The sequence below is a fragment of the Triticum urartu genome, chromosome 4 (assembly GCF_003073215.2).
Source record: "Triticum urartu cultivar G1812 chromosome 4, Tu2.1, whole genome shotgun sequence".
NCBI classification, from domain to species: Eukaryota; Viridiplantae; Streptophyta; class Magnoliopsida; order Poales; family Poaceae; genus Triticum; species Triticum urartu.
The window spans coordinates 57490387-57515374 of NC_053025.1; the positions used below are offsets into that span (position 1 = coordinate 57490387).

The 24988-nt window shown below is 43.9% G+C and overlaps 1 protein-coding gene and 1 long non-coding RNA gene across 2 annotated transcripts; both read right to left on the reverse strand.

The window, feature by feature from the left end:
* Window positions 1-6596: 6596 nt before the first annotated feature.
* On the reverse strand, window positions 6597-7027 carry LOC125550637. Its single transcript, XR_007301730.1, has 2 exons — window positions 6867-7027; window positions 6597-6750 (listed from the first exon to the last, which is right to left on the reverse strand). It is a non-coding gene; the product is annotated as an uncharacterized LOC125550637 (long non-coding RNA).
* Window positions 7028-8148: 1121 nt separating this feature from the next.
* Window positions 8149-10034, reverse strand: LOC125550636. The gene is made up of 2 exons (XM_048713666.1): window positions 9844-10034; window positions 8149-9612 (listed from the first exon to the last, which is right to left on the reverse strand). The coding sequence occupies exon 2, from the start codon at window positions 9436-9438 to the stop codon at window positions 8389-8391; it is 1050 nt and encodes a 349-aa protein (XP_048569623.1). The 5' UTR covers window positions 9439-9612; window positions 9844-10034; the 3' UTR covers window positions 8149-8388.
* Between the last annotated feature and the right edge of the window lie 14954 nt (window positions 10035-24988).

Consider the following 24988-nt stretch of genomic DNA (forward strand, 5'->3'; position numbering starts at 1 on the left):
TATTACTAATCGGAAATGATATAGAATTTCTGGATAGCATAAAGGGATACTTGAATAAGAGTTTTTCAATGAAAGACCTCGGTGAAGCTGCTTACATATTGGGCATTAAGATCTATAGAGATAGATCAAGACGCTTAATTGGACTTTCACAAAGCACATACTTTGACAAAATTTTGAAGAAGTTCAAAATGGATCAAGCAAAGAAAGGATTCTTGCCTGTGTTACAAGGTGTGAAATTGAGTAAGACTCAATGCCCGACCAATGCAGAAGATAGAGAGAAAATGAAAGATGTTCCCTATGCTTCAGCCATAGGCTCTATCATGTATGCAATGCTGTGTACCAGACCTGATGTGTGTCTTGCTATAAGTCTAGCAGGGAGGTACCAAAGTAATCCAGGAGTGGATCACTGGACAGCGGTCAAGAACATCCTGAAATACCTGAAAAGGACTAAGGATATGTTTCTCATATATGGAGGTGATAAAGAGCTCATCGTAAATGGTTACGTTGATGCAAGCTTTGACACTGATCCAGATGATTCTAAATCGCAAACCGGATACGTGTTTACATTAAACGGTGGAGCTATCAGTTGGTGCAGTTCTAAACAGAGCGTTGTGGCGGGATCTACATGTGAAGCGGAGTACATAGCTGCTTCGGAAGCAGCAAACGAAGGAGTCTGGATGAAGGAGTTCATATCCGATCTAGGTGTCAGACCTAGTGCATCGGGTCCAATGAAAATCTTTTGTGACAATACTGGTGCAATTGCCTTGGCAAAGGAATCCAGATTTCACAAGAGAACCAAGCACATCAAGAGACGCTTCAATTCCATCCGGGATCTAGTCCAGGTGGGAGACATACAGATTTGCAAGATACATACGGATCTGAATGTTGCAGACCCATTGACTAAGCCTCTTCCATGAGCAAAACATGATTGGCACCAAAGCTCCATGGGTGTTAGAATCATTACTGTGTCATCTATATTATTGACTCTAGTGCAAGTGGGAGACTGAAGGAAATATGCCCTAGAGGCAATAATAATGTTATTATTTTATTTCCTTATATCATGATAAATGTTTATTATTCATGCTAGGATTGTATTATCCGAAAACATAATACTTGTGTGAATACATAGACAAACTAAACGTCACTAGTATGCCTCTACTTGACTAGCTCGTTAATCAAAGATGGTTATGTTTCCTAACCATAGACATGTGTTGTCATTTGATTAACGGGATCACATTATTAGGAGAATGATGTGATTGACATGACCCATTCCATTAGCTTAGCACCCGATCGTTTAGTATGTTGCTATTGCTTTCTTCATGACTTATACATGTTCCTATGACTATGAGATTATGCAACTCCCGTTTGCCGGAGGAACACTTTGTGTGCTACCAAACGTCACAACGTAACTGGGTGATTATAAAGGAGCTCTACAGGTGTCTCCAAAGGTAAATGTTGGGTTGGCATATTTCGAGATTAGAATTTGTCACTCCGATTGTCGGAGAGGTATCTCTGGGCCCTCTCGGTAATGCACATCACATAAGCCTTGCAAGCATTGCAACTAATGAGTTAGTTGCGAGATGATGTATTACGAAACGAGTAAAGAGACTTGCCGGTAATGAGATTGAACTAGGTATTGAGATACCGACGATCGAATCTCGGGCAAGTAACACACCGATGACAAAGGGAACAACGTATGTTGTTATGCGGTCTGATAGATAAAGATCTTCGTAGAATATGTGGGAGCCAATATGAGCATCCGGGCTCCGCTATTGGTTATTGACCGGAGACATGTCTCGGTCATGTCTACATTGTTCTCGAACCCGTAGGGTCCGCACGCTTAAGGTTTCGATGACAGTTATATTATGAGTTTATGAGTTTTGATGTACTGAAGTTAGTTCAGAGTCCCGGATGTGATCACGGACATGACGAGGAGTCTCGAAATGGTCGAGACATAAAGATCGATATATTGGATGGCTATATTCGGACACCGGAAGTGTTCTGGATGATTTCGGAGAAAACCGGAGTGCCGGAGGGTTACCAGAACCCCCCGGGAGAAGTAATGGGCCTCATGGGCCCTAGTGGAGAGAGAGAGGGGCGGCCAGGGTGGGCCGCGCGCCCCCTCCCCCTCTGGTCCGAATTGGACTAGGAGAGGGGGGGCGGCGCCCCCCTTTCCTTCTCCCTCTTCCCCTTCCTTTCCCCCTCCTAGTAGGAGTAGGAAAGAGGGGAGTCCTACTCCTACTAGGAAGAGGACTCCTCCTACTTGGCGCGCCCTAGGGCCGGCCGGCCTCCTCCCCTTGCTCCTTTATATACGGGGGCAGGGGCGCCCCTAGACACACAAGTTGATCCACGTGATCGTTTTCTTAGCCGTGTGCGGTGCCCCCTTCCACCATACTCCTCGATAATATTGTAGCGGTGCTTAGGCGAAGCCCTATGACGGTAGAACATCAAGATCGTCACCACGCCGTCGTGCTGATGGAACTCTTCCCTGACACTTTGCTGGATCAGAGTCCGGGGATCGTCATCGAGCTGAACGTGTGCTAAAACTCGGAGGTGCCGTAGTTTCGGTGCTTGATCGGTCGGGCCGTGAAGACGTACGACTACATCAACCATGTTGTCATAACGCTTCCGCTGTCGGTCTACGAGGGTACGTAGATCACACTCTCCCCTCTCGTTGCTATGCATCACCATGATCTTGCGTGTGCGTAGGAAATTTTTTGAAATTACTATGTTACCCAACAGTTTGGTAGGGAGGTACCAAAGTAATCCCGGTATGGAACACTGGACAGCGGTCAAGAATATCCTAAAGTACCTGAAAAGGACTAAGGATATGTTTCTCGTTTATGGAGGTGACGAAGAGCTCGTCGTAAAGGGTTACGTCGATGCTAGCTTCGACACATATCTGGATGACTCCAAGTCACAAACCGGATATGTGTACATTTTGAATGGTGGGGCGGTCAGCTGGTGCAGTTGGAAGCAAAGCGTCGTGGCGGGATCTACATGTGAAGCAGAGTACATAGCAGCCTCGGAGGCAGCACATGAAGCAGTCTGGATGAAGGAGTTCATCACCGACCTAGGAGTTATTCCCAATGCGTCGGGCCAGATGACTCTCTTCTGTGACAACACTGGACCTATTGCCCTTGCCAAGGAGCCCAGGTTTCACAAGAAGACCAGGCATATCAAGCGTCGCTTCAATTCCATTCGTGAATATATTCAGGATGGAGACATTAAAGTGCATACGGATCTGAATGTTGCGGATCCGTTGACTAAACCTCTTCTGCGAGCAAAACATAATCAACACCAGAACTCTATGGGTGTTCGATTCATCACAATGTAACTAGATTATTGACTCTAGTGCAAGTGGGAGACTATTGGAAATATGCCCTAGAGGAAATAATAAAGTGGTCACTATTATATTTCCGTGTTCATGATAATTGTCTATTGTTCATGCTATAATTGTATTAACCGGAAACCGTAATACATGTGTGAATACATAGATTGTAATATGTCCCTAGTAAGCCTCTAGTTGACTAGCTCGTTGATCAATAGATGGTCATGGTTTCCTGACCATGGACATTGGATGTCATTGATAACAGGATCACATCATTAGGAGAATGATGTGATGGACAAGACCCAATCCTAAGCGTAGCACAAGATCGTGTAGTTCGTTTGCTAAAGCTTTTCTAATGTCAAGTATCATTTCCTTAGACCATGAGATTGTGCAACTCCCAGATACCGTAGGAATGCTTTGGGTGTACCAAACATCACAACCTAACCGGGTGGCTATAAAGGTGCACTACAGGTATCTCTGAAAGTATCTGTTGGGTTGGGACGAATCAAGACTGGGATTTGTCACTCCGTATGGTGGAGAGGTATCTCTGGGCCCAGTCGGTAATGCATCATCATAACGAGCTCAATGTGACTAAGGAGTTAGCCACGGGATCATGCGTTACGGAACGAGTAAAGAGACTTGCCGGTAACAAGATTGAATGAGGTATAGAGATACCGACGATCAAATCTTGGGCAAGTAACATGCCGATAGACAAAGGGAATTGTATACGGGATTGATTGAATCCTCGACATCGTGGTTCATCTGATGAGATCATCGTGGAACATGTGGGAGCCAACATGGGTATCCAGATCCCGTTGTTGGTTATTGGCCGGAGAGATGTCTCGGTCATGTATGCATGGTTCCCAAACCCGTAGGGTCTACACACTTAAGGTTTAGTGATGCTAGAGTTGTTATGGGAAATAGTATGTGGTTACCGAAGGTTGTTCGGAGTCCCGGATGAGATCCTGGATGTCACGAGGAGTTCCAAAAAGGTCTGGAGGTGAAGATTTATATATGGGAAGTCTAGTTTCAGTCGCCAGAATGGTTTCGGCGTTATCTGTATTGTACCGGGACCACCGAAAGGTGTCCAGGGGTCCATCGGGTGGGGCCACCTACCCCGGTGGGCCAAGTGGGCTGAACAACGGAGGGAACCAGCCCCTGGTGGGCTGGTGCGCCTCCCAAGGGACCTTAGGCGCCTAGGGTTGGAAACCCTAGGGGTGGGGGCGCCTCCCACCTGACTTGGGGGGCAAGTCCCCGCCTTGCCCTCCTCCCCCCTTGTAGATGGGATCTGGGGAGGGGCGGGCCCCCCTCTCCCCTTCCCCTATAAATAGTGGGGGGTGGGGGGGCTTCCATACCCTTCCCCTAGTGCAGCCCCTCCCCCTCTCCAACACCTCCTCCTCCGTAGTGCTTGGTGAAGCCCTGCCGGAGAATTGCAAGCTCCACCACCATGCCATCGTGCTACCGGAGCTCTCCCTCAACTTCTCCTCTCCCCTTGCTAGATCAAGAAGGAGGAGATGTCCCCGGGCTGTACGTGTGTTGAATGAGGAGGTGCCGTCCGTTCAGCGCTGGATCGGATCTTACGCGATTTGAATCGCCGCGAGTACGACTCCATCGTCCGCGTTGCTTGTAACGCTTCCGCTTAGCGATCTTCAAGGGTATGAATATGTACTCTCTCTCTCTCTCATTGCTAGCATCTCCTAGATTGATCTTGGTGACACGTAGGAAAATTTTGAATTATTACTATGCTCCCCAACACGGCCGACAGCTCATCGATCCAGTAGCCGGCCGAGTGCTCTAGCGGCTTGACCAGTCGGGGCTTGATGCCGGACAGGATGAAGTCGTTTGCTCGTTCGACTTGGCCATTTGACTATGGATGAGAAACGGAGGCTAAGTCCAATTGGATGCCCCGCGTCGCGTAGAAATGGGCCAAGGCGCCTTTCGCAAAGTTGGTGCTGTTGTCGGTGATGATGTTGTGCGGTATTCTGTATCGGACGGTGATATCTGCAATGAAGGTCACGGCAGTCGGACCATTCAGTTTCTTGATTTGCTTTTCTTCGGTCCACTTGGTGAATTTGTCCATGACGACCAGCAGATGAGTCATGCCGCCACGTGCTGTCTTGAATGGGCCCACCATGTCCAGCCCCCAGACGGCGAAAGGCCAAGTGAGGGGGATGGTTTGGAGTGCAGAAGCCGGCAGGTGTTGCTTGGAGCTGAAGCGTTGGCATCCATTGCACTTCTTGACCAAGTCTTTGGCGTCATCCAAAGCAGTTGGCCAGAAGAAACCATGGCGGAAAAGGTTTGGCGACAAGGGATCTGGAGGCCGTGTGGTGGCCACACTCACCTTGATGAATGTCTCTGAGGATTGCTTTGCCCTTCTCTGGCTCGATGCAGCGTTGGAAAACGCCAGTCACGCTGCGCCTGACAAGCTCTCTATTTACTATTGTGTATGTTGATCAAATGCGATGGATAGATACACCATTGGAACCCAATAAAAAAAGTATAGCTTCACTTACCATCTTATGCTTTATGGACAATTACTATATAAGTAAATGTACATAGTTTCTTAGGAGTGATATGAAAAAATGACTTATTAGGCACTGACATGAGTATCGAAGGAGGAGTAAAAAGTAAGTGTTGATTACTAGAATGGAAGGTTTGAGAGTTTGTTGGTCATTAATTTATATATTATCTTTATAGAGACATTAAAGATGATGCCCCAATACGAGCGCCACCATGCTAGTTCTATTAAAAGTGATACAGCGAATGAGACCAAAATGTCTACATACAAGAATGGTCTACGAGATAGACAACAACAATGAAAGAAACATGACAAATATACAACAAAAAACACCTATGACTAGGTCGTTTGGGGCAAGGTCTTGAAGGAGATATGCTAATGCTCCGACATTGTCGATTACAATCCGTGAAGGTCAAGACATTAATTTTCATTCTGGATGCCAGATCAAACCAATTAAGACCAGAGAATCAGCAGAAAGGCTTGATATTTTCTTTTGTATGATTTGTAGGACTCACTCATATATTCTGTTGAAACAGTCAAAGAACAACAACAGTAAAGTAGTTTTTTAGATTAATCACCAAAAGTAGTTCGTGTACCCTAAAAAAGGAAAATCAGTTTGAGCATAATTGGTAAAAAAAGAGCTACAGTAAAGCAGCTAACCTTTTAGGGATGTATCCATGTCTAAAACACGTGTAATTTGCAACGAGAGGGTTATGGAAAGAAAAAAAACATGCACAAATATAATAATAAATACGAAGTACTTCCGCCGCCACCATGCTAGTTATATTGAGAAAGGTACAACACAATGAGACCAACGCATCTACTTACAAGCAGAGTACATGATGTAGAAAATAACAGAGTACAAGGAGGAGCTACGCCTTCCGATGTTGCCGGGTCCAACCTGTGAAGGCATGACAAAGGTTTTTGTTATGGATGTCGGGCCCAATCATTAAGGTCATAGCATCAACAAAAAGCGTTGATATTTTGTTTTAAAATTGCATAATTTATATAACTCACTCGTATAGCCTTTTCGTGTTGAGATGATGCAGGGGTGAAACAACTGATGAACAAGGTAATCTAGTATCAATGGTATTGTTATAGATCAATCAACAAAGTAGTTCATGTACCCTAGACAAAGCAAAAGTAGTTTGAGCATAAATGAAAAAACAAAAAATAATGGAAAGCAGCTAACCTGGAGCAGAAGATATGAGTAACATGTTTCCCCATAACTCATTTAATAAATTGCATCGGGGAGTCACTGAACTTCCACATATGTGTACCTTAGTGACAAATGTTGAAAATGGATGAGAAGCGTCAAAATGAGCATGCAAAGCGAAAGTGCTCTTTTGATCTCTGTGGAAACCATCTGGCTAGTTTTCCTCTCTCTGGAAACCATCATGGTGAGATATTAACACCACACCTAGCTATGCCTGGAATTAAAACTCAAAACTTGTCAGCTAGTCGAGCTGTGAAGAGCTCAGCCCATTTAACTTGAACTCGCGAGCTCCAGATTTTCCTCGTTAAGTCTGACTAACAAGCGAGCTAACGAGTTACTCCTTGGGACTCGATAAGCTTCGAGAGTTTCTGCTACAGTCCACAGGCTAGCCCACAACACATTAATTCCAATCCAATCTAAGTCCAGCCCAGCATTGCATCATACACCATATCAGACAGATTTTTCGTTTTGAGATGACTATATCAGATGTTGGATGTTTGCTGTGTGAACTTTGATGTTTGAACTCCCGTGTTAAAGGCTGATGTTGGTTGAAACATGAATGAATGTCTACCAAATATATTTGCGCATAATTATATTCGTATTGTCTTGCTGCTGTCCCTTCTTTTGTTCCATATCGCTTACAAATTTCTTAACAAGCATGGTGAGTTTAAGGAGCTAATAACTTACGAGCTTAAAGACAGGATTTTCGCTCGCTCTAGGTAACAAGTTTGTCGAGTTCAAGCTTAACATGTTCGAACTACACCTCTTGCTGAAGACATTGGGATACAATCATACAACAAGTAGCAAGGTATCCTTATTAGCACGCAAATTAAGGCTCAGAACAGTCAAATTGATATATATATATATATATATCCTGTAGCACGCAAGCATGGAGAACAACCCTAGTCTAATAGCATTTTCACATGGCATTTGGTTACCAGGCTAAACCACTCATTCGATATTTCAAATCTGAATGCAGGCAACAGGAAAGTTCAGGTTCAGGAACATAACACAATATTGCAAACAGTCATTGATGCATTAGCTACTTGTTTCAGCCAGTACAAGCTAACATTAACATTTAAATGAAGCAAAGACACAATGACAGATCTTTTCTATGTGTGCGAAGGCACTTGTTATTAAAGTTCACTTACACATACAAAGTCCAAGAATCATGGATGTATAACTTGATCCTACTATTCCAAGTTCATTCATCTCAGCTTAATCTAACTGTAGTTTCGCGGCAGGGCCGGCAGAAACATAACAGACAGGGTATACGGTCAAGATAGTATTTGCTAACAGACAACAAAATTGCATTTGTGACTTTCACTGGTCCATAAGACGAAAGCTAAGCTTCTCATGCTGCTTGGAATGGTCACAACTCAATAACTGACGGTTGGACTCCACTGCTACCTTAACATCTTGTAACGAAGCTTGGTAGAACTGGCCTGATTCTGGAGGAAAGCCATGGTTCTGTCCACCATTCCATGAAGGACCTGCTCTTCCATTTGCTTGAGGTATCCTTGTTCCATTTCCCCTTGCTTTAGCGACATCCAAAGAAGACTTGAGCAAGCGAGTTAAATGTGAGTTCAACCCAGAATTCAGTACATGAGCAAACTCCATGGATACATTCAGGCCTTGTGCTTGCAATCTGTGCTGAAGTACATTCCACAATGACCGAGTATCTGGCAACTCCTCATTATTAGAGCATGTTTCATAACTGTAAGAGGTAGAAGGCTGAGGAGTGTGAGCCTTTGGAATCCCCAACGGAATCCCCAACGGAGCTCTGATGGGGCTCCGACTTTGAACACACGCTGGGCTACTGCGCACTTGCTCAACCTCCTCCCCATCTTCTACAGAGACAACTTCCAACAGAACCTTGCTCCCTGATGAAACAAACTCCAGGGTACTCTGTTGCTCCCTAGATCTCGGTATGTCGCAGGAGTTGCTCACTTCGCCTCCATGACCATGAGGCGCCTTCCCATGGGGACCAAGGACGCTTGGCCTATCAGCGAACTTCCTATCCCTGCTAGTGATAGACCGCCCCATCTTCGCCGGTAGAGCGCCATTGCCCAGTGGCCCATTGGACACCATGCTAGTCTGTGAGTTACCGGTCACCGTCTGCTTACTAGGCGGTCCAAGGGACAAGGAAGCATTGCTGAGGATTGACCGAATGAGGAAATTATGAAGCTTGATATTTTCCTTGCCCAACACACTCAAGCAAATCTTGTCAAACTCATCCTTGTTGAGCTTAAAGCTCAGGAATTTCTTGAGGCTGTTGAAGTAGTGCTCGGCCCGCTGATGGCCCAGCTTCTTGGCGATCCGGGATTTCAGCTCCTGGGTGTCCACACGAGCGAATTTCTGACGAGTCTGCATCTTGGCTCACCACCTCCAAACCCAATCAACAGAAATGCAGGCGACCCCCGAAACCCAATCAAACAGCTTCACGGAGAGCAAACCCTAGACGACCGACGAACACCCAGCGCCTTCGCTAATCGCCGGCTAACCCTCGACAAACGGCAATAATCACACGAGGTCGGAAGAGCCCGCCTGCGAAATCAGACAACGAAGTTAAAAGAAATTCAGGCCACCTCGCTCGAGGATTGCTTCCCGATCCGGGAATCAGACGGGCGCGGCGAATCTGCGCGGAAGCCCAAATGGGGAATCCCTAATCGTGATCGAACGAGCTCGAATTTCGCGAATTTCAGAACGAAACGAGCGGGGTAAACAATTCGAGGCGAAATGGAACGAATTAGGGGGGCGATGCGCGGGGACACTAACCTGGAATCGGCGAGATCGAGCAGCTTGCTGCGAGGAAGAATTGGGGGATTAGACGGTGGGAAGAACGGGTGCTGTTTTGCGGCGGCCGCTCCCGGTGTTTCCCCAAATCATTGATTTTGGCTGCGGAGAAGAACTACAAGTGGTTCTTTGGAGGCGCCCACGCGCAAATGCTAACCCTACCCGCCGCGCTGCCCTGAGGGGCTGGTTTATATAACTGACCGGTGGGGCGACGGTGTTGGGCTCGGGGCGTGGGCTCCGATGTAAGCGAGGTGGGTGGGTATGGCGTTGGATGGAGAGCGGGGCAGTACTTTCGTGGGTCAACCGCACGTGCCGCGGGGAGGGTCATGTCATATCGTCACATCCGAGTCAAGCTTTGTGCCTCAGCTCCTCAAGGTTTCTCTGCCCTTTTTGCTCGAATGAACGGCAAGATTTGTGTTCCAACAGGTAGAGGTTGTGTGAGATTCGGTGATAGAGTAGTATTTATGATTTCAATTTGGCGATATTTGTTAAACAGCGTTGGAGGCTTGTTGATAACAAACAATGGATCTTTATGTGCTAGTAGAGTGTTGCGGTCAAAATATTGTTCTTCACCCGACATAGTAAGTTGTGAATTGAAGAGAGGTACGTCGTAACTCATATGTGTGGTAGATTATTTTTGGAAAATTAGGTACGTTCATGATTAATTCCAGTAAATAATTCATGACTAGAAGAGATACTAGCATGCAAAAATCTAGCAAACTAGAAGAACAGCAAGACATGCATAACAGCAGCAAACACGTAACAGTAGCTGTAGAAACAGACATGAACAGAGGATGTTGGACGTACTGATCGTTAGCTATTATGGGTGCGACAATGTTGATGACGATGTTGGCGACGATCTGCTGCTGACGGCGATGAATACGACGATGAGTAGCACCGCCCGACTTGGACGGAAGACGACCCGTGATGACGAATTTGAGCAGTCGCGCACAGCGCTTCCCAAAAACCTAATTCGTCCTCTCCCGGTGCAGGATCGCAAAGACGAACGGTTTCGGAGACCTGCTCTCCCACGCGCCGATGCACGCCGACGTTTGGGATGGAGTAGACTACGATGGCGGCGCAAGTCGTGAGATGAGGCAAAACCCTAGGTGTTTTTCGGTGTATCTCTGGCCGCAGCCGGTAGCTGTATATATATTAGGACCAGAGGCGGTATTGTGTCGCAACCACAATCCCAAACCGACTCGGTTTCTAATTCGTATACTTACCGGACAAGAAATCAAAAAACTTGTCTGCCAAGACATAAAAAATAAAACGGCAAAAGGAAGCTGCACTCCTGCAAGGAGACGGACCGGATTTCGGCGGACCATTCACGCGCATGTCGCATGTACGCGCCGCCTCGCCTCGCCTCGCCTCGCCTCGCCACGGCCCGGCCAGGCCAGGCCAGGCCAGACGAGGCGAGCGAGCGAGCGCGTGTGGTTTTCCCTTTCTCTTCTCACACATCACTTAGAGTGGTAGAGAGAACCCACTATATAAAGAGGTCCAACTCTTCTTCAACTTCCAAGGTGGGACTAAACTTAGCACCACCACTTGCCATTTTACACATGGACTTTGAGATTTCAGAAATTGCTATGGGCCTAGCCCATTAATTCTAACAATCCCCCACCAGATCTCAAATACCCATTTAGAGATTTGCCTTCTCTCACCACTTGTTTAATATACCAGTGTTTCAGCAGAGACTGTTAAGTTGAACTTCTGCCTAGAACTTTAAGCTACATCCATTCACAACTTGACAATGGACTATGCCTTGAATTGCTAGTTTTGTGTGAACAGGTTTCACTCAAAGTCTTAACCAGTACCTGACCGCCAGTAGGCTACCCCGCGGTTTGGAGCTTATACATCATACTCCCTGGTCTCTTCGTGAGTTTACTAGAGATCACCCAAATCTCATAGACTGCGACGTTTACAGTCAGAACTCATATAGGTGTGTTCTTTCAAGACTGCTCTGTAGGACAGCATCTTTGCTAATTATAGCCAATAGAACCACATTAAGGCATGTTGCCGACCTGCCTTACAAATCTGAGCCTTACAGCTCTGAGAGTTTTGCATCTTCACTTGGAGACGATCATAAGTTATTACTCTCCTCAGTTAACCAATAGCTTGTTCTTCCCAGATCCTAATTCACGGGATCTCCGATCACAAAGGTTGGGTTACTACTATGGTGTAACATCTATGGGTCTCATACCCATCTCCCTCGATGCAATATCTATCACATTTCGTGATAGTCCCTTTGTAAAGGGATCTGCCAGGTTTTTGTCTGTTTGTATATACGTAACAGTTATTACTCCGGAGTTTCTCAACTTCCTGACAGACTTCAAACGTCTTTTCACGTGTCTTGATGACTTTGCATTATCTTTAGAATTGTTCACTTTAGCAATAACCGTTTGGTTATCACAATTCATAAGAATAGCCGGTACAGGTTTTTCAACAACCGGCAAGTCCATCAAGAGCTCACACAGCCATTCTGCCTCAACAGTAGCTGTGTCCAAAGCAGTTAATTCTGCTTCCATAGTTGACCTCGTCAATATGGTTTGCTTGCAAGACCTCCATGACACTGCGCCACCACCATGAGTAAATACATACCCACTTGTTGCGTAAAGTACATCAACATCGGAGATCCAATTTGAATCACTATATCCTTCTAGCACAGCAGGATGCCCTGAATAAGTAATTCCGTAACTCATAGTACCTCTCAGATAGCGCAAGACCCTTTCTAGTGCATGCCAATGATCATCACCCGGGTTGGACATGAACCTACTCAGTTTGCTCACAGCAAAAGAGATATCTGGTCTTGTAGCGCTAGCTAAGTACATGAGTGAACCGACAATTTGAGAGTATCTTAATTGATCTCTCGTTTCTTTCTTGTTCTTTCTGAGTGTCACGCTGGGATCATAAGGTGTTGGAGAAGGCTTGCTATCCATAAAACCGAATCGGTTCAAGACCTTCTCAACATAGTGAGATTGCGTTAATGTAATCCCACTCTCATCCTTAATAAGTTTGATGTTTAGAATTACATCGGCTTCTCCCAGATCTTTCATGTCAAAACTTTTTGATAGAAAAGACTTGACCTCATTAATTGCATTAATGTTTGTACCAAAGATCAGTATGTCGTCCACATACAAACATAATATGACACTATTGCCCCCACCATGGCGATAGTAAACACACCTATCAGCCTCGTTAATGACAAATCCTGCAGAAGTCAAAGTTCTTTCAAACTTCTCATGCCATTGCTTAGGTGCCTGTTTCAGACCATACAAAGATTTTAACAACTTGCACACCTTTCTCTCTTCACCCTTTACCACAAACCCGTCAGGCTGATCCATATAGATCTCCTCTTCCAACTCTCCATTGAGAAAAGTTGTCTTTACATCCATTTGATGAATGATAAGACCATAAGAGGCAGCCAAGGAAAGTAACACTCGAATGGTGGTCATTCTAGCAACGGGTGAATAGGTGTCAAAGTAATCTTCGCCTTCTTTCTGAGTGTAGCCCTTGGCCACTAGCCGCGCCTTGTATTTATCAATAGTACCATCAGGCTTTAGCTTCTTTTTGAACACCCACTTACAGCCCACAGGTTTACAACCATATGGTCTATCAGTTAGTTCCCATGTTCCATTAGAAAGAATTGAGTCCATCTCATTATGAACAGCTTCTTTCCAATCATCTACATCCGGAGATGCATATGCTTCTGCAATCGTCTTGGGTGTGTCGTCCACAAGGTATACAATGAAATCATCACCAAAGGATTTTGCAATCCTTTGTCTCTTGTTCCTTCTAGGAACTTCATTGTTATCCTTCTCAAGGACTTCCTCATGTGATTGTTCGAAATATTCATCAGTTGTACTAGATTCAGGAATTATCTCAGAAGAAAATCTAGCAATGCTATGCATATCTTTCATAGGAAATATGTTCTCAAAAAATGTTGCATCACGAGATTCCATTATAGTATCAACATGCATATCAGGTACTTCAGATTTTACCACTAAAAACCTATAAGCAATGCTCCGTTGAGCATACCCTAGAAAGACACAATCCACTGTCTTTGGTCCAAGTTTGCGTTTCTTAGGAATAGGAATATTGACCTTTGCCAAACATCCCCAAGTGCGCAAATAAGAAAGTGATGGTTTTCTCCCAACCCACTCCTCATAAGGGGTTTTCTCTTTATTATTGTTGGGAACTCTATTCAGGACATGACATGAAGTCAATAGAGCCTCCCCCCACGATGCCTTAGATAAACCAGCAGTGTCTAACATGGCATTCACCAAGTCAGTCAATGTGCGGTTTTTCCTCTCGGCCACTCCATTTGATTGAGGTGAATAGGGAGGCGTCCTCTCATGAATAATACCATGTTCCTCACAAAATTCATCAAAAACTTTTGGAAAATACTCTCCACCACGATCGGACCTAAGACGCTTGATCTTTCTCTCTAGTTGATTTTCAACTTCAGCTTTATAGACTTTAAAGTAGTCTAATGCTTCATCTTTAGTTTGCAACAAATAAACATAGCAAAATCTAGTCGCATCATCAATCAAAGTCATGAAATATCTCTTTCCACCTTTTGTCAACACACCATTCATCTCACAAAGATCAGAATGTATGAGTTCTAGAGGTGCCAAGTTTCTCTCCTCGGCAGCCTTATGAGGCTTTCGAGGTTGCTTAGATTGCACACAACTATGGCACTTAGAACCTTTGGCAACTGTGAAGTTCGGAATTAAACTCATGCTGGATAGCCGAGACATTAAACCAAAATTAATATGACATAAACGAGAGTGCCAAATACTTGCATCATCATTAACACTAGCACAAATTTGGTTTATTGACTTATTGCAAAAATCTGAAAGAGAAAAGCGGAACAAGCCTCCGCACTCATAGCCTTTTCCTATAAATTGTCCAAATCTTGACACGATTACTTTATTGGACTCTAAAACTACCTTAAATCCATCTCGACATAGAAGGGAGCCGCTAACTAGATTCTTGTTCATAGTAGGGACATGCTGCACGTCCCTTAGTTGCACGATCTTTCCTGAAGTAAACTTCAGATCCACCGTGCCAATGCCACGAACAGAAGCATGTGACCCATTCCCCATTAGGACGGAAGAATCCCTTGCGACCTGATAAGAAGTAAACAGGGAGATGTTAGCACACACATGAACGTTAGCACCCGAATCAATCCACCACGAAGATGATTGAAATACTGAAAGCACAATAGGTAAATTACCATACCCATCAGTATTGCTAGCGGTCACCATGTTGACAGTCTTGGAGCTTGTTTTCCCTCTGCGGTCTGCACGTTCAGGGCATTCCTTGGAAAAGTGTCCAGGCTTCCCACAGGCGTAGCACTCTAGCTCAGCCTTGTTGAACTTTTTCTTCTTGAAGGTAGTAGTCTTGGTAGGCTTGTTGAAAACAGGTTTGTTCTTCCCTTTGTTCTTGTTCTGTGGGTACCTCTGCACCATGTTAGCAGTAGGCTGAACCTCACCTCCTTTTTCAGTGGTATCTTTAGCCCGAGCTTTTTCTTCAACATCAAGAGATGCAATCAGATTTTCAACTGATATCTCCTGTCTGTTATGCTTCAGAGTTGTGGCGAAATTCCTCCATGAAGGAGGCAACTTTGCAATCATGCACCCAGCCACAAATTTGTCGGGTAGAACACATTTAAGGAGTTCAAGTTCCTTCACAATGCACTGTATCTCATGAGCTTGTTCAACCACAGAACGGTTATTCACCATCTTGTAGTCATGAAAACTCTCCATGATGTACAGTTCACTGCCTGCATCTGTTGCACCGAATTTTGCATTCAGTGCATCCCACAGAATTTTTCCGTCGTTTATGTGCATGTACACATCACACAGACGGTCAGCAAGAACACTCAGAATGCATCCCACAAACATAGTATTGGCTTCCTGGAATTTTCTCCGATCTTCGTCGGTCATTCCCTCTGGAGCACTAACACTAGCGTGGAAAACTTTCAAAGCAGTAAGCCAGAGCGTGGTCTTCACCTGCCACCTCTTAAAGTGCACACCGGTAAACTTATCCGGCCTCAGCGCATCAGCGAATCCAGCCATAGTTAACTCAGGAAATTGCCTATAATTAGGTTTTTGGATTGTTGGAATATTAGGCAAGTTCATGATTAATTCCAGTAAATAATTCATGACTAGAAAAGATACTAGCATGCAAAAATCTAGCAAACTAGAAGAACAGCAAGACATGCATAACAGCAGCAAACACGTAACAGTAGCTGTAGAAACAGACATGAACAGAGGATGTTGGACGTACTGATCGTTAGCTATTATGGGTGCGATAGTGTTGATGACGAATGTTGGCGACGATCTGCTGCTGACGGCGATGAATACGACGATGAGTAGCACCGCCCGACTTGGACGGAAGACGACCCGTGATGACGAATTTGAGCAGTCGCGCACAGCGCTTCCCAAAAACCTAATTCGTCCTCTCCCGGTGCAGGATCGCAAAGACGAACGGTTCCGGAGACCTGCTCTCCCACGCGCCGATGCACGCCGGCGTTTGGGATGGAGTAGACTGCGATGGCGGTGCAAGTCGTGAGATGAGGCAAAACCCTAGGTGTTTTTCGGTGTATCTCTGGCCGCAGCCGGTAGCTGTATATATATTAGGACCAGAGGCGGTATTGTGTCGCGACCACAATCCCAAACCGACTCGGTTTCTAATTCGTATACTTACCGGACAAGAAATCAAAAAACTTGTCTGCCAAGACATAAAAAATAAAACGGCAAAAGGAAGCTGCACTCCTGCAAGGAGACGGACCGGATTTCGGCGGACCATTCACGGGCATGTCGCATGTACGCGCCGCCTCGCCATGCCACGCCACGCCACGCCACGGCCCGGCCCGGCCCGGCCCGGCCCGGCCAGGCGAGCGAGCGCGCGCGTGTGGTTTTCCCTTTCTCTTCTCACACATCACTTAGAGTGGTAGAGAGAACCCACTATATAAAGAGGTCCAACTCTTCTTCAACTTCCAAGGTGGGACTAAACTTAGCACCACCACTTGCCATTTTACACATGGGCTTTGAGATTTCAGAAATTGCTATGGGCCTAGCCCATTAATTCTAACAATTATCTGGGACGGAATTCAAACCTTGAAAAAAGAGTGTATTTGGCGAGTGAAAAATGGATTGAAATAAACATATGGGATGACTGTTGGATCCCTAATAGCTCTTCTAGAAAAATTGTGACATATAAAGGTAACCGAGTTTTCACAAAAGTGAATGAACTTATGGACCCTGTGTGTGTTGGTTTTTTTAAGCTAGAAATAGTAAGAAAGATTCCTATTGTGTTACATTAAACAAAAGAGTTTTCTTTACATTTGTACAATCCAAGAGGGGAGCCCTCAAGGATAAGAAGAAATTAAAGACAACAATATAAGAGCAAAAGTAACTACTACAACAGGTCAGGGGGCCAAGATGGAGAGGGACTCTCACAAAGATGAAGCAAGCAGGGTGATATATTCCCAAAGATGGGGATCAACTCTATATTTAAGCCAAACAAGACCAGCTTTAATCCTTTCCTGCCAAGCTCTAGTTGTTGGATTTATGTGCGTGAATATACCTTCCAAATATTCCAGGCAACAATACCAATATTATCAAAGAAGAGCTCTCTAGTGAAAACCAGCCTGGCAGATTGGATAGCCTCAATCCGAAACAGACTCGGATTCCAATGAGTGCCAACGTTGGCCCAACCCCCAACACTGAAAAGGCAAGAAAAATTAAGATGATCAATGGTACCCTCAGTTCCAGAATTACAGAGCACACAATTGAAGGAGTTACCAATATTTGTGGTGAGTGGGATGAGAACTTGATCTAGGAGAATTTTTGCCATATTAGTGTGGAGTGCATGCTCCAAATTTCCATTCATCAATAGAAGAGTGAGGACTACTACCCTCGTCTGGGTTTATTAGTCCCCTTCATATTTTGTGATGAATTTTGACCTTAGATTTGATTAGCAAAATATAAGTTATATACCATAAAAATTATATAGGTAGATTTGTATTTGAAATAAGTTTCCAATGATATTATTTTTGTTACATATAAATATATGCTAGTCAAATATATGGTCTGACCCAAAATTCAAATGGGAGTAATAAACCCAGACTTGGGTAGTATGTTGCATGGCACTTAACTAAAAATGGTGTATTCACCGTTGGATCATCCTACTATAAGCAATGGGAAGACTGTTATACGAATAGCATCACAAAAATTGTTGGGCATAGCGGATCATCGCCTCATCTGGTATGGAAAATGTTGTGGAGCCTAAAATTGTGAGGTAAAGTTAATTTTTATTATGGCATTGTTTGCATAGTCGTATCCCATGCATGTGCACCCTTGCAAACAGCAATATATCTACTACTGGCCAGTGTTCAGTGTGCAAAGTGGGAGCAGAATGTATTGGTCAGGCATTGTTCAAATTTGTGCGAGCAAGAGAAGTTTGGAGAGATCTTGGATACATGAAATCATAGAAGATGCTATGCGTGTTGATGGATATGGGGCACATGTGCTTCATTGTCTGCTATGTGATGTTGCGCATCAGTACATTTATACGAAACATATTGAATTTCAAGAGTTTTGTTGCTAGTACATATGGTGGCAGGGTAGCTTGATCCCTCAAGAGGAGGTTGTGTGTTCCAAAGTTAGAGGTGGCGTGGGATTCTGTGGTATTCATAGTTTCAATTGGCGATGTTAGCTAAATATAGTGTTTGCGGTTGATTGATAACTATGAATCTTTATGTGCTAGAGTGTTGCGATCAAAATAGTATCCTTTAGATGACATACTAAGCTGTGAATTGAAGAAGGGTTCGCCGTATGTGTGGGAAGAGTATCTGGGCATGAATACATACTTTAAAAAGAAGGTATATGTTTGGCGAGTGGGAAATGGATCGAATATAAACATACGGGATGACTACAGGATCCCTAATAGCTCTTCTAGAAAAATTACGACAGTTCACGATAACAGGGTTTTGATAAAAGTTGTAGGGCTTGTGTTAGTGTCTGGAGAGTGGGATGAGAAATTGAACTGGGAGATTTTTTTGGCATGTTGATGCGGAGCGCATGCTTCAACTTCCCATCCATGAACATGAGACTGGGGACTATGTTGCATGGCACCTAACTAAAACGGTGTATTCACCGTTAGATCAGGCTATTATAGGCAAGGGGGAGACTGTTATTTGAATAGTAGTACACATTTTGTTGGTCATGGCGGGTCATCTCCTCATCCGGTATGAAAAAATATTATGGAGCCTAAAACTGTCAGGTAAAGCTAAAATTTTCTTATGGTGCTGTTTTCATAATGTTATCCTATGCATATCCATCCATGCAAACTATCATATATGTATTACTGAGGACCACTACCAAGTGTGCAAAGTGGAAGCAGAATATATTAATCATGCTTTTTTTTAAATGTGAGTGAGCAAGAGAAAGTTTGGAGAGCTCTTAGATAAGATGAAATCATATAAGATGCCCAAGTATGGTATAAAAGTCAAATAGGATATCCTTCAAAACGAAATTTAATGTGTGAGGACCTTGCCTCTTTTAAGGAAGGCTATATACCATACCGTAAGGTGATGAATCATAGAAGTCGGGCCAACTTTAGTTTCCACTTTCCAAAGTTGCAAAGTAGACAATATTACTTTGCCAATGTTTGCATCACCTTACTATAGTAGATTGACACTAGCAATGTAGTTCATTGAAGGAACTATTTTTGCCTTACTTAATTACTACTACCTACATGCGGTACTACTTAGTAGTACCAACTTACTAGTGCTTACTTTATAATTTGAAGTCCTCCGAGGGTCGGATAATTTATTTATTTATATGAAATTAGAGGAACAAGTACCATCTTCTTCAAGATTAACTTGAAATGGTTGGTCAAGTCTAATTTGAAATGGGAATGCAAGAATTGATTTTAAATCCACTACATTAGCTAATGAGATTTAGCATATTATGACCATTGAACCTTTTGATAGCGCTGAGTTGTTACTATCATCTTTCGATTATCTCCAAAACTCCGTTCCATGATTTTCTGTCAAGAAGACTTGCGCCGAAAGGAAAGGAGACATCACAGTGGATTCACAACTAAAGGCGTCGAGGTTGCACCTACATATAACCTAATTCTATTATGGCTGCGCTCCGACTTCATTCAACTATTGCAAGAGAAACTAATCAGTATTCTTGAATTCGCTTGATACTTATAGCAGTCATTTACGGCACTACTTAGTTCTAGCTAGCCGCTCTCAGGAGATAATGGAAAAATTGAGCATAAAAACCCGGCTACATTCTTGGGTAGTACATGTGTGCTAGTAGATATGGGTACATGTGCTTGAGTTTATGCTATGTGATGTTGCCCATCAGTACACTTATATGGAGTCGATTGAATTTGCAGAGTGTTTTGTTGTTACATGTTGGTACATATGGTGGCAGTGTAGGCTAGTCACTAAAGAGGAGGGTGTGCAGTCTCCTTTTCCTAGTGCTCATGCAATTCAAGTCATTGCATTAAACTTCGATCGTGTGGCTAGGAAACCAGTGTCTACTACTAGTCTGAATCGCTAGAATAAACCCTTGGCGGGACAACATGCTTTGAATGCCTCATTCTCAGAAGAGGATCACTTAGGCTATTGTGGTGTAGTACGTTGTCCGAGGTCATGGAGGTATGTTGATTGGAGCCTCGACAACAAAAGTAGAACATGTTGTGCATGTTGTCTTGATGGAACCATCAACATTATTGGAAGGGTTGAAGCTTACACAATGTATGCGGTGCAACAACATAATTATAAAGATGGATAACATAGTTGTTAGGGAAGCACTTAACTTAAGTCGTGGACATTTGATGGTGGTTGCTCTGATTCTTTATAATTGTTGAAGGGCTTTAAAACACTTGGGGAAGGTTCTTATTAAACATTGTAATGGAGAGTCTAATATGGTAGCACATGTGCTAGCTCAGGAAGGGCATGATAATCCTCCTTCCTTATGGTTTGATTCGCCCCTTGATTTTATTGCTAAGTTTTTAGTGGAAGATGTAAGTGTTATTAATATTAATAAAGCTAGCCATGACAGTTTTCTCATAAACAAGAGAGGAATAAACGACAAGATTGTTCATCCATCTCTGCAAAATCTCTCCACAAAATCTAGTTCCTTTTTGTTTCTTATTTATCATTATACACCCTGAAATATCAAGGATGTTTCTAAGGGAGAGCATATTTAAAGTTCATTGGTTCAAACTATCGCAACATAATGTTAGCCGCTGTGTTGGCCTTGGGCGCGACAGGTTTTGACAAACTTGATTGTCCCTATATCGCTCTTGCGGTGGCCCATGAGCAAACCCTAGTTGTCGCCACTCCACTCCTTCACTCCTCCCCTCGCCATTGTCGTAGGGTATTGGTGTCCTAAGCACGCGCAGTGATGGTGGGCGGGACCTTTTTGTTGGCCTCGGGTGTGGGAGTCCGATGGTGCGGGGCCCTCTTCTCAGTCGGATGCGGGGCCTCGTTAGGTGGCACGGGTCTCTGGCGGCGGGAACGGGTGTGCGGTTGTCACTGGCGGGTGGCAGGGCTATGGAACTTGGAGATGCTCCTATTCTTTGCTTGGTCCGCGCATCAGTCAGCTGGGTTCTGGCACCCAGATCTAACGCCCGTAGAGGAAGGTGGATCCGCTCAATCAGTGGCTACCTAGGTGTGCAACTAGGTGGTGATGGCGGGTTTGATGGTGGTGGTTGCAGCTAGTGGGAATGGGTTTGGTGGAGGGGACAAGAGATGTGATTGCTGGAGGTGGTTCGATTCTGCACCGGTCGATGGCTGCATGGAGCACGGATCTGGGCTGTCTCTCGATGGTGCTCCTCTCATGCATTCTTCTTGGCGATGTGACACCTAGGGGTTGGCGCCGGTGGAGGTTGTGGAGCTATTGGTTCAACTTCATGGATCGATCATCCTCCATTGGCGGTAGTTCAAGAGGTGAGAGGATGCGTCCGTAGGAGGTAGTCTTTTGGATCCGGTTAGGATGCTTAACATGCTTTGAAGGGCAGTGGTGAGGTCTCACGCTCATGTTCTTGCTAGACTCGGCGATTAGCATTCTTCGAGGAGGTCTTGAATGCGAATGCTTCAGGAAAAAGCCTCTAAGGACCTAGTCAGTAACGATAATGGTGACGCCTTCGGGTGCCACTTCCCTTCTTGAAGGTATCATTGTGAACCTTCATAGCATGTTTTGTGGTGTGCTTTGGGTGAAAGCCTCATATCAATCTCTGGATCTGACCATGGTGGGTCCTTCGACATCTTTTCCCTCTTGGGGCGTTGTATTGGAGACATGGATTCATTGTTGGTTGCTTGGTGGCTCGGTTGGAGCGTGGATGGTTTGTTGGGGTGTCTGGTGGCGGTGGTGGTGGAAGTGATATCTATGACAACATTCATTGCTTTGTTCATCCTGGAGATGTTGGCCGGGCTCTCTCTTGGGTGTTTGTGGTGGCGGTGATGTCTCAGATTATTGTTCCCTTCGAAAACACTTGCCCCTTCATTGCCTTGCATAGTGATCTTATTCTCTCTCTCTATCTGCGATGGTGGCCCATGGTTTCCTAGAGGCGGTGTAGGGGTTGTCTCAGTGGATCATGGCCCTTCGACATAGTTTGAGAATTTTTTTCACGGCGTGAATAGGCCATGGGAAGCCCTTCGACAATGGATGCGACTCTCCTAGCTCTTCAAGGTTCAATGTGATGGCAAGACGAGCAAACGACTTCTTCTCCGTGTCATCTTAGTGCCGAATTTCCTTTCGACTAATCCAACAATGCTAGCCCCTCCTCTTCTTGGTCCATCTAGTGGTGATGGGTTCTAACTTCTTGGTGGCGACTTCTTGTCGTAGATCATTTTTGGTTTCTCCCAATTTTTGCATCCTCTTTATTGTGTGTGTCGAATGCTAAATGTTGTAGTCATTGTGTTGTATCTTCTATCTTTTAAAAATAATGAAAATGTTCAGGCTGGTTTTGCCCATCGTAGTCACTGTAAGAAAATGCATAATCGATAGATTTACACATCTGTCTTAAGTATCAGGATCATTCATCCAAAAAATTATTCTTGGACCAACCTAATAGCCAGGTGTTTTCAATTTTTTTCCAAATATTTCATCATTTTCCCTATTTATGTTGCTTTTTCTTTCATTCCCAATCAATATTTCTTCTTCATCTTGATTATTGTTTATTATTTTTTCCATTTTTCTTTTTCACCCTTTTACTACCTTATTTTTGTTTACTTATTTTCCTTTTATTTTGACGACCCTATATGAATATGTTTTCCATAAATGCACGCAAGTTTTCTTGAAAGTTTTCAAACTTTCATTTTCCATTAGATAAAAAATTGCTTTAAAAATTACCAAGATGTTCCTTTCAAATACTGGAACTTTTCTTTTGATAATGATAAACATTTGTTTTCAAATACATGACCATTTCAGTAGATATAATTGTACAAAAATAGTGTTATGGTTCTATGAGGATAGTTCTAGAATGATATGGTGATATTGCATTTAAAATATATGACCATATCTTTTGAACTATATGAATAATTTTGCTATGATAGTAAATTTTATGTATTATTTGTTAAATTGATTTTAATAAAAGAATTAAGAAATAAACAAAACATATGTGTTAAGGGTAGCGCTAGTGGTCGGCCCATTCAGCGTGATATTTAGGCAAGGTTGAAATAAGAAAGAAGAATCCTATGGAAATAACATGCGATAAGGATTGGTCCTATTCAAGGGGATCCTTAAATACCCCATTTCATAAATCAAAACAATCTGGACTTTTCAAACATTAGAGCTTCCCTCTCGCTAGGACTCGTTTGGTACTAGTGGTTTAGGAGAGTATTCTCGGGATTTGCCACGTTGATCCCTGCTTGCTCTCTCATAAGAGTGGTTGGTAACCTCCAAGTTTAAGGGTGATCTAACCTAGCAATAAGTATTTCACTCGATTGAGATCCAAGGTTTATCGTCAAACCAGTAGGAATTTGGTCTGCAGCTACTAATGATATGTACCTGCACACCAAACACAGAACAATATTACCCCCAATGATTCAAGAAAGTTGTCAAGCTTCTTGTCCTGCTAGTGACAAGGGTATGTATGGTATGGTAGGAATTGATAAATAGATAAAATAGTAAAAAGAGTACATGAAAGAAAGTAAATTATAACAACAATTGCAATTAAAGGGAAATAGACTTGGGGCCATAGCATCACTAGAGGCATCTCTCCAAGTAAAATAAATATGTTGTGGTGAAAAAATTAAAGTTGGTCGGCGATTAAATTGCAGTATTTATATTTATGACTATGATTATTCATGGCACAATCTTGTATAGGCATGAGATATGTGATTAGACCATTATTCAACTGCATCTACAACTAATATTTCACCCAAAGACCGCTATCTGAATGCATCTGGAGCATAGTTTTTATTTCCAAGAAAAATTTAGCGAGAAAAAAAAGTTTTAAGATAAACACAGGGGCTCGGATTTTTGGAAGGAACTCAACTCCATAGAACTAAATTTGATTGCCTTGGTGGTACCTACTGATAGAGTTTATTTAGGAATGAATATTTGTGGTAATCGAGGTTATGCCAAAGTTTGTCCGCAATTTAAAATCATGGCACTTCTGCTTTGTTAAGGCATATCTCTCTCGATGTAGTTTTGGTGATTGATGACAACATGTTTGCGGACTAACCGTGTGCTTTGAGCATTTCAGCGATTCATCCTTTGGCACGAGACGGTTTCTTTCCCCTTGGAGTGTTTTTATGACGGTGTAGCTCTTTCGTCTCTTGTTTGGTGAACTAGTTTTGTAGGAGTCACCGTACTATCAAGAGGGGGTCTGCTTTGGTAAGGCTAGGGTGGAATCATCACACACACTTCCGTTTCACACCCGCTGGGACTTCCCGCGTCATTGGAGGTTTGATTCCCTGTTGAATGGGCAGTCTTTGGCCCCAGCGGTAGTACCGCGGTGCCCAGCGGTAGTACCGCTTGAGGGTCCTCAGCGGTAGTACCGCTGCGGTACCAGGCCACTACCGCCTCGACTAGAGGGGGGCGCATCTCGTGTCGGGTTGAGCGGCACTTGCAGTGGTAGTAGGTGT